At 38.9% G+C, this 15,282-nt stretch overlaps 1 protein-coding gene across 11 annotated transcripts in view; it reads right to left on the bottom strand.

The window, feature by feature from the left end:
• Nucleotides 1–15,282, bottom strand: part of LOC112465730 (pleckstrin homology domain-containing family G member 5-like) — an 88,476-nt gene that overhangs the window by 11,262 nt on the left and 61,932 nt on the right. For all 11 annotated transcript variants that reach the window (XM_025033444.1, XM_025033441.1, XM_025033443.1 and 8 more), the window contains 2 exons: nt 14,430–14,536; nt 7,779–7,915 (listed from right to left, as the gene is read on the bottom strand). In XM_025033444.1, coding sequence (XP_024889212.1) covers nt 7,779–7,915; nt 14,430–14,536 — 244 coding nt within the window. The remainder of the gene's footprint in view (nt 1–7,778; nt 7,916–14,429; nt 14,537–15,282) is intronic.

Raw genomic sequence — 15,282 nt, 5'->3', positions numbered from 1 at the left:
ACAGAATTCTGTTTATAATTGAAGAATTGAAGGAATCAAGAAACGTAAATATACATTATAGTTAAAATATAGGTACACGTACAAAACACACAATATATAAAATTATAAATGAAATTCTATTCTGAGATCTGACGGAAATTATAGATCTTCTGGAGTGAACTTTATATCCAGGTGAAGTAATAAATAGTAACGGCTAGTAATTGACTACTGTCAGTTACTACTGCCGATTATGGAGCGGCCGAAGAATATCTGTCCACCTATAAAGATCTTATTAAACGTGTTACAACAACGTGTAAACAACGAGAAATTGCTTTGATAAATGTATGTCTATATTGTCTATATTCTGAATACAATATTTGCGTGAATTTGTCGCACCCTCCCTTAAAGTTTTTTAAACACGTTAAAAAAATGATAGCGATAAATAATACAGCAGCGACTCGCCGTGCCGTGCCTGACGTGACAATTTCACACGAAGCAGCTGTTACATTCGTGCGTAAATTTTTTTCCTCCGAGAAAACGTATCTCCTTTTCTCGTTCTGGCTCATTAATTTTGCGGCACATGACGACGTGTGGCTTGCTTCTCGCTTTTGAATAATATCGTACATATACTCTTCTCCATCGCCTCGATCGTCCTGGCGCTCGCTTACAAAAGAAACCCGACGACTTTCAGCTGTAAAGAATATTATTGGCGATCTGTCGATCGCGGGTGAGCGTATCCTGATTACGTTCTGCCCGAGCCCGACGTCGAGGAAATTGAACATTTTTCCGACACGGTCGTTGCGTATACCTTCGTCGCGCTGGAATTACGCCTGCTTGCATTTATATTCACTTGCGTACATATTTCGGTTCAAAATTGATTTCGGCGAAAATTTTCTGGCAAAATTATTCTAAAAAATTATTTATAAGGCGAACGGCTCGCCCCGTTGGGAGTCGAAAGGTTAAAGAAATCATCATTATACATGTCCCAGGAAAAGAGTTGCAAACTCTTGCAGCACGTCGACGAGAAAAGAACAAGGAAGTCTTAATCAACATACTTAAAATCAATACTTATTAAGATTTGAATAGTTTTGCATGTTATCTCTATACATGCAAACGTTCCATGTGATTTCCTTCCATTTCAACGACTCACGTATATATGGCAAAGGTCTACATATATCGATTAAATATGAAGCACTTGCTCGTAGCAAACATATGAAGCATTGTTTAATAAATAGAATAGGAGTTTCCGAAATTGTTCAGCTCCGTATCTGACGTCAAAGTGCTGATAGACTTTCCGCTACATACATTTCCAATAGCGTTAGTTTACCTAAGAAAGCATGCCTTTAGAATTAATCTACGTTAATGGGTTTATACAGCACACTCATGGCGGGCTCAATGAATCTCGTATCTCAACCGTCACTGTCAATAAACGTTAGTTTTAGAAAATATATGTTTATTAAGACTTTCTTGTCTTTTTATTTTAAGCGCTATTTTAATAACATGCCCTAAAAGTCCTGTAATTCTTAATCCTGCATAAGAATGTGATGTAATATAATAATAATGCAGTAATTTAATATAGTATTTTAATAATTTAATAATAATTAACAATATCTTTAGTAATTAAATAATATTTTATAATAACATGCTATGCGCATACAAATTGTTTATACTTTTGAGATTACTTTAGTTGCAACGTTAAATCTTTGAGATGCTTATTGGAATATGAATACCAGCGGTTTTAAACCCCCGTGCGGTATTCAATCGTCGTAACAAGTACGATGCCATTTCAGCGCGAGGTATTGTACACGTTATTCGTATCCATTCCATGCAGGAGGCTTTCATCGGGCGCACGCTCTCTCGAAATCACTCGGCGGAATCTGCGACCTCCCTCGGTCTGAGCGCGCGCGCCTCTCTCAGGGTCAAATTCACCGGGGAAATCACGAGGGAAACGAAATAGCGGCGTTAAGTAACTGAGAAAATTTTCCGTGAGAGCGTCGAGTCGCGTTTAGCCCTTCTATTGCCATCCCACCCTTTTTGCTTCAATAGGATTATGCAGCTCACCCGCGAGCACATTTTGCTGCCCCCCTCTCTCTCTCCCGCCTTTCCCTCCTTTTCTGTAAAAATCCTGTTTCACTCGAAAAATACAACGACGAAATTTATCGCCTCGATAAATTATTGCGTTAAGATGCATTGTTGTATACACAGTTGTGTTGCACTTCAAATATTCTAGAGACACGGAGAGATGAGGGTAGAAGCATGAAGCCGACATAAAGCAGGCGGCTGAGGCGGCTCTACGCTCGCTTTATTTACATTGTATGTTCGAACGGATATAAATGTGTTTAAATTCCCAGAGAAACGTGGGCGCATCTTTTCCTCCTTTTCCCTTTTTATTCTTCTTTTTGCGGAGCAGATGCATCTAACACGCGATAGTACACGAAGGGGGTTAAGAGATAAGTTAACTCTGTTACGAAAGAACCAAACACAATTAACAAAGATGGCAATTAATTAAGCTGTAACAGGGGTAATTGTAACGGCCAACGTTTTATCGAATACAGTTCAATTGTTTACGATAATGCGACATGAGATCTTCAATCAGACTCGCAGTGATATGCAATTAAGAATTTGCTTGGAATTGTTTCATCTTTTCGTAGTAAAAGATATGAAATGAAGACATGAGAAGTAAAAGAGCATCAGTATCTAATTTCTTTTAAATTAAATGCATGAGATAAAACTTCTTATGTAAGATTGAAGCTTACATTATCTTGAATTTCTCATCCATCACGCTCTATATATACCGCGCGAATTTTTTTTCTCTGACGTAAATTGCAATCGCTATAATTTATAATATATCCTTATATTCTTCTCTATACCCTTCTCTTTTCTACTCCTCACAAGCTGATCGACAAAACCGAACAAAACATTCGACGAAAAAGAAACATTTGACGCTACCTACGCAGAAATGCTCTCCGCGCAATCACACAACTCGGATCCAATCGAATGCTTTTATTCGATGAAAGGAGTTGATAATTGCCTTGCGGATCTGAGACTTAGATAGGATTTATTTTCCACGTCCAAGGACAATCTGCTTTCTCGTGATAAAAGGAAAGATCTCTTTCCTTTCGCTACTCTACTCGGAGTACAAAAAAGCGTCTTATTATTTTCGGACTTAAATTCCTTCGAAGAAATGCATTTTATGCTATGTAGTTTTATCTGTATATATCGCATTATATATATTGTTATATATTATTGTCTTTGTCAATATCTATATATATTTATGTTATATTATATTATAACAATACATCAATATCTCCATTCATATTGAGTAGACATATATCAAGCGAACATTTGTTGCGTTAACAAAATTACATTTTCATTAAATTCCATTCGTGGCGCTAAGCAATAGCCATTTCGGTATACTATGTATGGGCTATATATATTGCAGAATACATCTCAGGTAAATTACGATAATTAATTTTGTAATGCCCAACGCAACGAGTGGACCCGCGGCCGTGCATTACAGTCGTTCTCGCAATTCTCGTCGACCGACGAATGCATTATTCGTCGACGGGCTACCCCAAATTGGGACGTTCTGTCGTAAATGCGCGAAACAAATCGTCCATGTCGTAAAATATCCATGCCAGCGGAATGCCGGGCGATTTCGCGGTATAGATTTCCCGCACGTTCCTAATATCGATGAATACCTCAGGCGGATAGTTGGTTGCCAAATTGCTAGAGAAATATTTGGAATATTAAAAATATTTATTTAACTACCGGACCACGCGTGGTTCCAGGCAGGCGCTTATATTGCCGCTTGGCGCGCGAGATTCCCTCTCCTCTCGTCGTCCCAGATTTCGGAAATTCTGCCGTAATACACCGTGGAACGATGCGTTATCTCGCTCCGCCGCTCCGTCTACCTGCTTCCGTCTGAATTTATCAATCAATCATGCCTGAATGGACGCCTTAGTCAATTGATCGCTCCGATTAAACAGCTGGCGCGGTCTCTAATCTACGCTTCGGCTCGGTTGCTCGATTGCTTTTTTTCCCCTCCATTTTCCTATGTATTTTTTTTTATCAGACGCGGCTGGATAGACGTTGACGCGCGATATAACTTCCCTGCTAATCGATTATCGTTGCTGTTTGCACTGCGACCTTTCGTCTGATGTAACAGCTGCATTCGATGACTCGCGCTATTGTAGTCGCGTGGATATTTGCACGCGATCGTATCGTCTATAAATGGAAGTCGATTAGAGATAATTAATAATTCTTATCCAGATGTGAGACATTTCTTCTGTATCTTTAGATATCCATTATGCCGTGGATATTGTTAAATAGTATCTTCAGTAAAAGAAGCTAATTCTAAAATTTTAATACTCGCGATTCCCATATTAGATTAACAGAGTTTATTATTATCAAGTAAAAATTATTGCTGGTCCACACACAAGACGTGTTTATCTGCCCAACATATTATGCCAGTTTTTACAGTTTTTGTACAATGTGAAAAGAAATGTTTTAAATGAAATATAAACGACATTTATGTTAGTGCGGATGATTTGTGTAAACAGATTCAAGAGATCGAGAGACGTGAAAGGCTGCTTCGTAAGTAAAAATCTGCGAGGAAATCCCGTGTACAGCCCCGTGCTTGTTACGCTACCACTTCACCTACTAAAGAAGAGCCTCTTATAAAATCAAACGTTGCTCTGCGCTGTCTTTGCGAAAAAGTTACTCGTTGTTTCTCATTATAATTTCGGAGTAGAAGTTTAGCGATTTTATGAAAAGAAACGCTCTCTCTTGCATTGAGTTATATTTAATTCGATATAAAACTGTTACAGTAAAATCTAGATAACTTCGTTACTATTATTACGAGCTACTTATTATTGTAATAAATTCAATAGAATCGAGCAAATCTTTTCAAAAATCTGACATTTTCTGCAAACTCTGGATACGAGGATAAAAGTAAAATATTCTGGATAACCCTTTTCTGATCGATTTCTTTTCTTTGTTCTTTGTCGCATCGCTCGGACGTTTTTCTGAGCGTCAGTGACATTGCAGATCAAAGATATCTGCTGACCTAGATTTGCTAGTGTTAGATCGACCTACAGATATTGTCACATGATAATATCGTATATGTAACAAGATGTATACGTACCTGTATGTGGCACCGCGCATTTAACGCGTTTTGGTTTGCTTTTTGTGTGCTGTCACGTAAAATTTTATCCTGTTGTTGCGTGCGTGAGAGTTATATAGCTATGTCTTGTTAAATATGAAAAAAGTTTATGGTCAACATACCGTATTTATAAAATATTATTGCCACTTTACTTTGATCTTTTATTTTAAAACGGCGTATGTAATGCAAAATTATTTTAGGGTTTTCATCAGCGCGCATGTGTTATTCATTTTTTTCGTACAGATGCTAAAAACGCGTTCTACTTCGCTAAAGTAATAGAATGAATATTTTAGGGTAAAATTATTGGAGCACATTGTATAAAAGATTCAAGAACATCATCGACGATATATCTGCATTACCTGCGATATATCGAGTACCCTTCTCGACTATCGAAGTATAATGTAAGAGAGATGGGGGAAAGAGAAGATAAATTTTTTTTTTGGCCACCCCCACGTTGAGGTAAATAACGCGGCATTAAAACGCTTTTCGCTTCCATAATTGCTCTTTTTTTAAATCTTTTTTTGAAATAAGATAATTTATCATAAAATACTTTCATAGTACATTCATTTATGATGGCAAATCTAACAATAAATCGGATTTTTATGCAAATATAAAAAAAGTAATTATTGGAAAGAAAATTAATTAGGAAATAGCAAGCGATTCGTTCTCTGATTTGTTCATTTTTTACGACATTTTCATCGGTGGCAGTTTCATCACGCAGACAAGCGAAATATAATTTCTTTCACTAAAAATAATGAGCGGTATGTTGCCTGGAAATTGAGAAGCGAGCATACGTAGTTGAAGCTAAATGGACCATCGTACTTTAATCAAAAATATATAACCCGCGCGCGTCAAAGGTTATGAAACGATAATGAAAATTCCATTGGCTTAGCTGTAGTACAATACTAAAAGAGGAGTACAATGGTAGAGCGGGGAAGATAGAGAGAAGAATATATCAAGCATCAAGTAGCCATCTTGTCTGATAGGGAAAGAGGTAGTGTTTTGCGAGAGATTGATGACTGACGGGAAATATGGGAAGGTTGTGTAAAAGGTGGCGCGGATCAGAAGGGTTTCGCGGGAACCGATGACACGTTGGTGTGTACACATACACATATATGTGTGGTTATATGTGTTCGCGATTTCGCTCAGCTCGGTTATGAAGTCTCGGGAGCGACGGCGGGGATAATCTTTGGCGCGATGCCAGACAGCCAGTCTGGCCTTAAACCTCAAAGGTTTTCTACTTTCCCGCGCGAGGACCTTTGGCGTTATCCCTCCATCATCATCGAATCTTATCGACTTCAACAGTGCTTCTCAATTTCGGGAAATATATTGGCTTAAGAGGGAGACTCGCCTGCCTGCAAGCTGTATAGTTATCTGTCAAGAAAGGAAAAAAAAAAGAATTTTATCGGTCAGTACCACTTCACTTTCTCCCAAGTTTTCTTTATCTGACCAAACTGGAAAGGAGGTGAATTTAATTACTCGTCCGTTCTTCATTAACGATTCTTCGAAACCCTCGCCTGTCATCGCCGGATATCTTCTCGTTGCCTCAAGTCGTCGGAAGACAATTAAATTAATCAGGGGAAGCCAGGGAACTGTGCGTGATCCCTGATGATTTAACAAATTTAGAGGTGATGAATTATTTCGCGCGTTTCGATTAACTTTGTGCCTGAGCCGATTATATAGTAAATTAAGTAAATTTCACCGAGTAATGCAGCGTTGTATTTTCCAGTACTTAAAAGTGTACGGGGAAATTTAACATGTCATAGAGAATATTTTAGAAAGTGCTTTTTTTGAAAATTCTAAAAAGAATTGAATTAAATAAAAGCGCAATGAAAAAAAATTCAACGGGGTCCTGAGGGATGCTAAATACTTTTTAAAAATATCATCAGCGAAGAGACGTATCTTCGAGAAAGTTAAATATAGGATTCGTTTTGTAATATAAATATCAGAGACTCCATTATTTGATACGGATCTCGACGATTTATACGACAGCTGTCCATATTCTCTCTGTTGAAAACGCAGATTTTTCTTCGACGCGTATGATCCACTCGCGATTTATGTCACTCAACTTCATCCGGGCTGCGTCTATGCGGTTGTAGATTAATCAACCTCGGGAATTAGCCAGACCATCTCGTTCGGCGTAGAATAATTGATTGTGCTCGATACTCGCTAGCCACAAATGAGCCGGAGCGTTCTGACGCACCATTAATAATAAATTAATTACAGCAGTCGAAACCAAGTATCGAACGGTACCTTTCGAAGGGACGGGACGTGTGAAAATTAATGTCAAACAATCTGGACGCGATAATAATCGTTAGCGCTATCCGATATACGAGAACGTCGCTATAAATTTCTGGTCGTTCTTTACCGTCGCAAGGCTAGCTCGGTCGCGATCAGATTATTATTATCGAAAACGCGTATATCATGGTGTACGATCAATGCAAAGCCTTGCATTAGTGCGAAATAATTAAGAGCGCAAATTTCAACATTTATTGTCTAGGTCTAGTCAGTAACGGACGGAAAATTTGATGGCAAAAAAAAGGAAGCAATAATCGAGGAATCAATATACACCGTCTGATAATCAAATTCTCGAATGCTTAAATTCGGGTGCATATAAAATAATGTATAATCTCACCGATTACTCGTAGATGTTTTCCACCGAGGGTAGAGGCGTCCGTCGTCAGCAGGGATAACGGCGTCGAGGAACTGTCCAAGACTTCAACGCGCGATAAATCGACGCCGCGGCGCTCGCAGGCTAAACTCAGCACATCTCTGTAACACATAATGCAGCGAGTTAAACGCAAAAGCATCTTTGTATTTTTTGTCGACGATTCGGCGGAAATACTTCGCGATATTCCCGCGATAACGAAGCGTCGAACTTTAATGCCATTCGTCACTATATACGGCAATCGATCTGCGTATTACAGACGTGACATAAAAAAGATTAACGCTTGCGTTATATCGGTGAATTAATTAAAAGTAGAAAATTGCAGGAACACCTTTTGAAAAATTAGTCCTCCGTTTAAACCGACACCGCGATTACCGCAGCGATTGTAGGATAATTTATAAGGCGACCGCGCGATATTGCGAAGCTCTCGACGAGAAATACGAGTTTTAATTCTCGTCGAGTAATGCGAATTTTAACTTTTCACTACGATCTGTCCGTCCGCATAATCCCTAAACTTTTGAGAACAAAAGTACAGATAATTTCAGGCGCTTCTCAATCGGATTACGATGATTAAAGGAATCTCTCTTAAAAAGGCTTCAAATATCTCGCACTTTTTAAGAGTATTTCAACTTTGAATGAAACGGTGTATAATAAACATGTAATATAGCCTTTCAAAAATAAATTTGGCTGCAAAATATCACATTCTAATTTTTAACGAGAGGGATTAACTCGTTTATATATATATTAGGTAGAATTTGCATGAAAAAGAATGTTAAGACATACAATTATACGAGAAAATTAAGAAAAAATTTGAGTTGGTTAATCAAAGAAGATATCTTAGGCGCGCAGAAAAGTTATAATTAATCTTTTCTTTCTTTATGCGATGCTAAAATGATGCTACATTTCTTCTTCAAGCAGAACTTCCTATTGTTTATAGGCATTTTTTAATTTTTAAGTTTTAATTGTTCATGCGAATGTCCTACGCTAGACTATGATTTTACTGTCACTTTGCAAGACGTCAAATTTGTTTTCCTCTGCAAAAATAATATTTTTACCATTTTCTCGCCTCAAAAATATATCGTTCAATAAACTTTATTCTTTACTTTTGTTTGTTGCACTAATGGATAACTTTTTTAAATATATCCTACATATAGTTTCTGGATGTATCTATCTCTACCCCAGTTTCTTGAAATAACTCTGTTAGTTTCGAAGTACTTATTCGAACGGTTACTCTTAACTTTTCGTATTGCACGTCTGCTCCGATAATCAAGAGTTCCTGGCTGGCCTGTTTCAACGGGATAGGTACTCGATCTGACTTCCACGTTTATTGTATCTCTCAATGACGTTTCATACCATGCTTTCGCGAATATTAAGCTAAGCATCAATTTCACGAAGGCATTTGCTCTTATCATGATAAAAAAAAACTGCCGTAAAACGTCCATTTTTCGCGAGCTATTTTAACATTTTGAATGTAATGTACATTCCGAAGAGATACCGAGGACTCGTCCTGACTAAAACTAATCGTAAAAACAGCAAATTTGCATTAAACCAAACCTGGTTTAACGCGACACGCGAATCATAATATTGTAACAGATAAGATACTTTTTCTTCGCCAGTGAGTAATAAATCGAACAAAATTTTTTACTTCAACCAAACTGGCAGTCTGTATTTAAAAAGCATTTGAATTCTCTTGACTTTCGTTAATTGCCAGACTCGCAAACAACTCGAAACATCATCGCCGTGCTATTCGTGTCTTCAATCAAGTTCGCCCGAGATTGCCATGTTCTCGACTAACATACTCGTCCAGCGTGACAAGTAGTATCAAAGAATGAACGCGCTGGTATCACGCGAAGACAATACTAGAGTAATCCGTCGCTGTGGCCGCGCGCGGAAGCGCCTTACGCTTTCAACTGGATTACTCTTAATTGCCAAGCATTGTTAGGCGGCAAGCCGAGAATTGCACAAAGCCCGCGTGCGCTCCGCCTTTGTCGCGTCTCTCTCTGTGTGTCCTCCCCGCGAAAAAATTTTCATTCTTCAGAGCGGCCGGGATCGCGACACGCGGTTTGCATGAAAAGTATCGTTTTCCATCATCGGCAAGATTTTTCTTGTCTCGGATCGCGCGAGTCGTTCTTGCGTCGCTTGTAATGATCTCCCGGTTACAGCTTGGATTAAAATTAAACTCGCGTTACCGTCTCCCGCGAGAAGACGGTAACGCGAGAGTCCAGGGGAAAAAAGGAATTCAATTCACGTGGTTGCAAAGAACTCTGGCATCCTTTCAATGAGTAATATGAACACCCGGAGTAAAAAGAAATAATACGCAACACGCAAATCAGAAAGTGATTCTCTTCTCCGCTCAGTCAAGTCTCTTTTATTTGCTGAGTTTCTCAATCCGAATTTATTACAATTCTGTAATCGAATACGCGCGTTAATTATTTATGTACATTGAGTACATTAATTAATTACTTAATGTACAAGAACATTGCAAGCGACGGTGTATTCGCAAGATACGAAACGCGTGGAAGCTCTCTCTCTTTTTTTTCTTCCTTTCCGTTATACAGCGAGGACGGGAAAAATGCGCGCCGTCCGCGTCCGCGCGGCTCACGACGTCATTGTTCCGTTATCTCACGGCGGTCGATCCCCGGGCGGATCAGTTTCAGAATACTCGACATCGACATCTTTCATCCTCCATCGTCGTCGCGAGATTAAAATTCGCCCCCAATGCGAAAAATTCTTGTTCCCCGCCTACGCGGATCAATAATGGTTCGTAATCATTACTTCTCCGCTATTTCTTCATAAAATTTTCAAGGGAATGTGTTTTCAGGCTCGCCGCATCTGGTGAAACGATCGCATTATTCGTCAATTACACAGTAAAGTTGAAAGTTATTTTCATCCACGCAGTGATATACGATTCTCATTGCAACGTAACGTTTTCTCTGCGAGAGAGAATTTTTTTCGGAACGCGAATCTCCGAAATCACCGATTTCACGTGCATGTAACAGTGTTTTTTGCCATTAATTCGTATACTGTAGAAACATGCTTGGAATATACGACGTAATGACGATCGTTGAGGAACATTCTATTAAAATTAAATCGAGTACCGTCATGAAACCGACGTTGTTTAACGCCGACCGGAGATATGCCGATCGACCGCGTTACATCCAATCCCCTTTTAGATTCATTCGCGAAAAAGGAGACGAGACTCCTCCTATCTCTCTCATCGATCCCTCCGGGACGATCCGACGATCCATTAGAGAAGAAGGAAGGGGGGAAAGGGAAGGTAGAAGGTACTTCTATTTTTGAGATCGTCGGGAGGTCAGCCCTTATTTCCTACATTCGTCCGCTCTACAGGGTGTACCAATTTATCACCACGGTATCGACGCGGGAGAGTGGATTTGCGGGCGGAAATAAATAGGCAAAGTTCGTCGCCACGTTCGTCGTGGTGCGTTATAATAGAACCGCCGTGCTGGACAGGGGAAATAAATCGCGTCACGCACCGGAAATGCCTCGCCTCATACTCGAGAGCAGGTTCAATTTATCTTGACGATTTATCCAACCTCTGGCCCTGCTTGTTTTAATCAATGCGGATACATGGACACCATCGTTTATCCGCGAGGAGTTTCTTCACGAACGCGGAGACATATTGTTAATGTGATTGAGAAAAATTTGTCTCCGACAATGAAAGGGTACTATTTTATGAAAGTATGCGCATTACGCGCGATTCCCCAATAATCTGTCCCGTATAGTTTTGCAAGCGCACTTCTCGAACTTTTCCGCGATTTTTCGAGAGTGAGTAATGAATCAGTGGGCAAAATTTCCTGACTGAACATTTCCCGGAAGATGAATGAGAACTTATTTTAACACGCCGCTGTTTCAGAAACGGCTCCGAACTTTTGAAAAGCTCCGCTCATTTGAGTGGTCATTTAGCGTTCAGCGATCAAGTGGCTTCAATATTCGAGACGGTTATTACGAGAAGCGAATATTTATAGAAAGACTTTTGAAAATTGATAAAGAGCGCAGAAGTCTTTTTTTCAGAAAATTGGAACGTAACTCTTCAATTTTTTTTTAATCTGCTTTTTAAATAAAGACTACCAGTTTGGTTGAAGTAAAGGATTATGTTCATAATATTGTACATGTACATCAACGTCGATGCTTTCCACGGACAGAGCTAGATAACTAGAGAAGACGGCTAAGTTGTTGCCAAGTGGAGGAATCAGAAATTATTACGCGCACCCTCGTCTCAAGAGATAAAACTTGCCGTCCTCGTTTTCCATTCACCCTGCGAACACGAGAACTTCGCCAAATTACGCGAAATTATTGCCACGTGCTCTTTTATGATGAGGTAAATCGCCCAAAATTTTACTCTTTTACGAGAGTCTGTAAATACGTTGACTCGCGAAACAAGCAGAAAAATTGCATAATCAACAATGTGAAAAGATCAAAACAAATTTCGGCAAGTTATCGATGTAACTGAATTTAATTAACGTTAGTTATTCTTTTACGCGCGATGGCAAACCAAATAGAGTTGGAAACCATCACGAGTTGGGAGAGCTTAATGGGTTTCAACGAGTTTACGAGTGCGGGAATTTAATTGCTAAAATTTATTGCACTCGAATTATTTTTAACAAATTATTTGAAGATTCTAGTGAAATTATTAACGATGATGATTGATATGACAATAATGGTAAACTGATGTCAAATATCGTAAACATTCTGTGAATGTTAATGAAAAGTTATACCTCGCGGTGAGTAACTGAAGGAAAAAGACGCGACGTTGTAATTTTATATTACCGGTCGCTCTTTTTTCGATAGAAAAAGCGATCTAAAATTTACTCCCTCGTTTCCTGGATATCACTCGGGTTTTTCGGCGGTCTATTCCGAAAGCAGGAAGAGGAGTGCCTAATGAAATAATGGAATAATGTAAGATGAAACAAAGGATCCTCCCTCGAAGGAGGCGTAACGTTGCAGACAGTGACACAGAGCTCGACATTCCGTAGGCAGAATCCGGAGGAGAGAAATAAGAAATTAATTATTCATGCATGCTTTATACAACCCTCCAATTATTCAGCTTTTCTTTTTACACCGCGCACCCTTCGTTCTTCAATGTTAACAGTAACATGTATCAAAACAAAAGCTTCATTCTTGAGTGCTCACGTTTTGAAAGCGCAACTTCGGGTGGGTATTATTCTCGTCGCAATAATTCACCTGTGATTTTTCTAAATAAATGTATTTCATACATCGTTTTTATGTGTATATGTGTTTTGTGTGTATATATTCGTTTCGAGTGTCAAATTCTATTTATCCAGAGATAGCTCAAGTGATAGATTTCATCGAGCAGCAAGATATCAAATAAAAAAGATGGATATATGTCGCGGTCAGGGTTGAGCTAAAAATTCGAAACAAAGTCGCAGTTCGATGCAAGTGGAGTAAACCGATGACGCAACGCCATGAAATTGAAAGCGGTGCACGTGGCTTGTTCAAAGTACTTATAGGTCGAATCGTCATCACGTTTGACAGTCCGGTTTCCACCCGGTGTAATTTTTTTTTATTTCGTTTTATAGGCTTTGCCAGCTTTCCAGCCAGATAAAGTGGTGCTTGTACTCGCAAATATCGTTTTTTTTTTTAACTTTCATGCGTTCCGTCTTTAGAAATTGATACTTTTTTTTATACATAAAATGCAATATTAATTCGGTATCGAATTTTGTATGACGTCAAGGCATTGTAAATAAATAAAGTTTATAATGTCCCTTTAAGTCTTCACATTAAGCTTAATTGATATCAATGTAACTTGTCACTTCATAGATTGGAAAAGTTAAAGAATCAGTTCAAGATTTTTGAAAAACACAAATGATAGAAATAATAGTAATGATAATTTTGATAGAACATATATATTAATTCTAACATAAAATCACACATTTGTAATATATTGTATACATTAATTTCGCAACATTAATTTCAATATTGACCTTTTGGCTCTTCATTGAAAAACAAATAACGTTCATTCAATTGAAAGCAGCTGCTATCGATTATTATTTCGAACACGCTTCCCACATACTATTACATAATGACCACCGAGCTTTAATTTCCGTATGAAGAAAATGCACAGAGTCGTTTTTCTTCTTTATTCCCAGATATTTTCTCCTTCTAGCTGCGACACATATTGCTCGAACAGGACTGTCCATTCGCGCCCCGTTCATGTTTATTGAACATATCCGGCGGCATTAAATCGCTATAAATCACTGGCTGATGCGACAACCCCCCAGCTAGATATGCACGTGTATACAAATATATATATACACATATATATATTGCCCACGTCACATTTTAAATAGTGGTATGCCATTTCAAAGTGAGTGACGCAGCGATATTCGCCGTTAATATACATTCCTCAATGTTCGGCTGCCAACGCGGGACACTCCGAATGCGAGGGTTTCGTAAGCCGCGTGACGTAACGCAGCGATTATCCACGTGGATGATCGGTCCCGCGCGTATTGCGTTTCGATTGCGCGTCTATAAATATCGTCGCATTGCCATTCGCAACGCGACACGCGCGAAAATTTATCGTCCCCGGTGACGACGCGGACGCGCGAAGTATTAGAAGTACGATAATGCTTTACTCACACCAGGTAAGTTCCCCGCGTCGCCGGCAGAAACTCCTCCCGGTCGAACGAAGTCGCGGCGTCGTCGCCCACCTCGAAACTGACGCTGAAGTATTCGTTACTGGATACCTGTAATCAGAATGAAGCACGCCTGTAAGCACAATTAATCTTATCTTTTCGGGCTGAAGCTGATCTTAATATTCTCGTAATTGAAATCTCGGTTTAGGATAACTCTCTTGATCTGGCGAAAGTTTCACTCATCGTCAACGCAAATGAGATTTAACAGAGCACAATTCTGAACAAGAAAGTAATATAAGTAAATGATAAGCTCAGACTGTTCTCTTTTTTCACTTCACAGGGAGCTCTTGTACGACGACTTCTACCCTATCTGCTTCTATTTTATATTATGTCTAAAAGAAAGTTATCTTAATTTGCACAAAATATACGTGATGAAATTTTGTAGATGATGTAGATCAACACAGAGTTAAAAACTTGTGATATACATATATTGGATTTTTAATGTAATTAATTCAAGTCAATAATTGGGTACACCGCGCAGGAACATGAAACATATCGCCAAATCTGCGAGATAAAACATTTTTGCGTAGAAGCGACAGCTTAAATGTATTAATAAATATCTGACGCTGATAGATTCCACAAGAAACTTAACAATTAATTCCGCTGATTAGCGTCTCTTTCAGGATTACACTCTAAAGAAAACTACAGCCGATTTCGCTGCACAAAGAGCCGGCTTTTAGTTTTACCGTAATCACTTTAAGATCGGATGTAACCAGTAAGCTGCGTATTGCGGTTTAAAGCGAAGCTGAACGCATAGGTTTCGTCCCAGAGGTTTCGTTTAAATTAATGTTCAGTTC

This window comes from Temnothorax curvispinosus, unplaced genomic scaffold (assembly GCF_003070985.1).
Source record: "Temnothorax curvispinosus isolate PA1 unplaced genomic scaffold, ASM307098v1 QBEX01015443.1, whole genome shotgun sequence".
NCBI lineage: Eukaryota > Metazoa > Arthropoda > Insecta > Hymenoptera > Formicidae > Temnothorax > Temnothorax curvispinosus.
The sequence above is the reverse complement of the archived record's forward strand: the minus strand, read 5'-3'. Positions and strand labels throughout refer to the sequence as shown.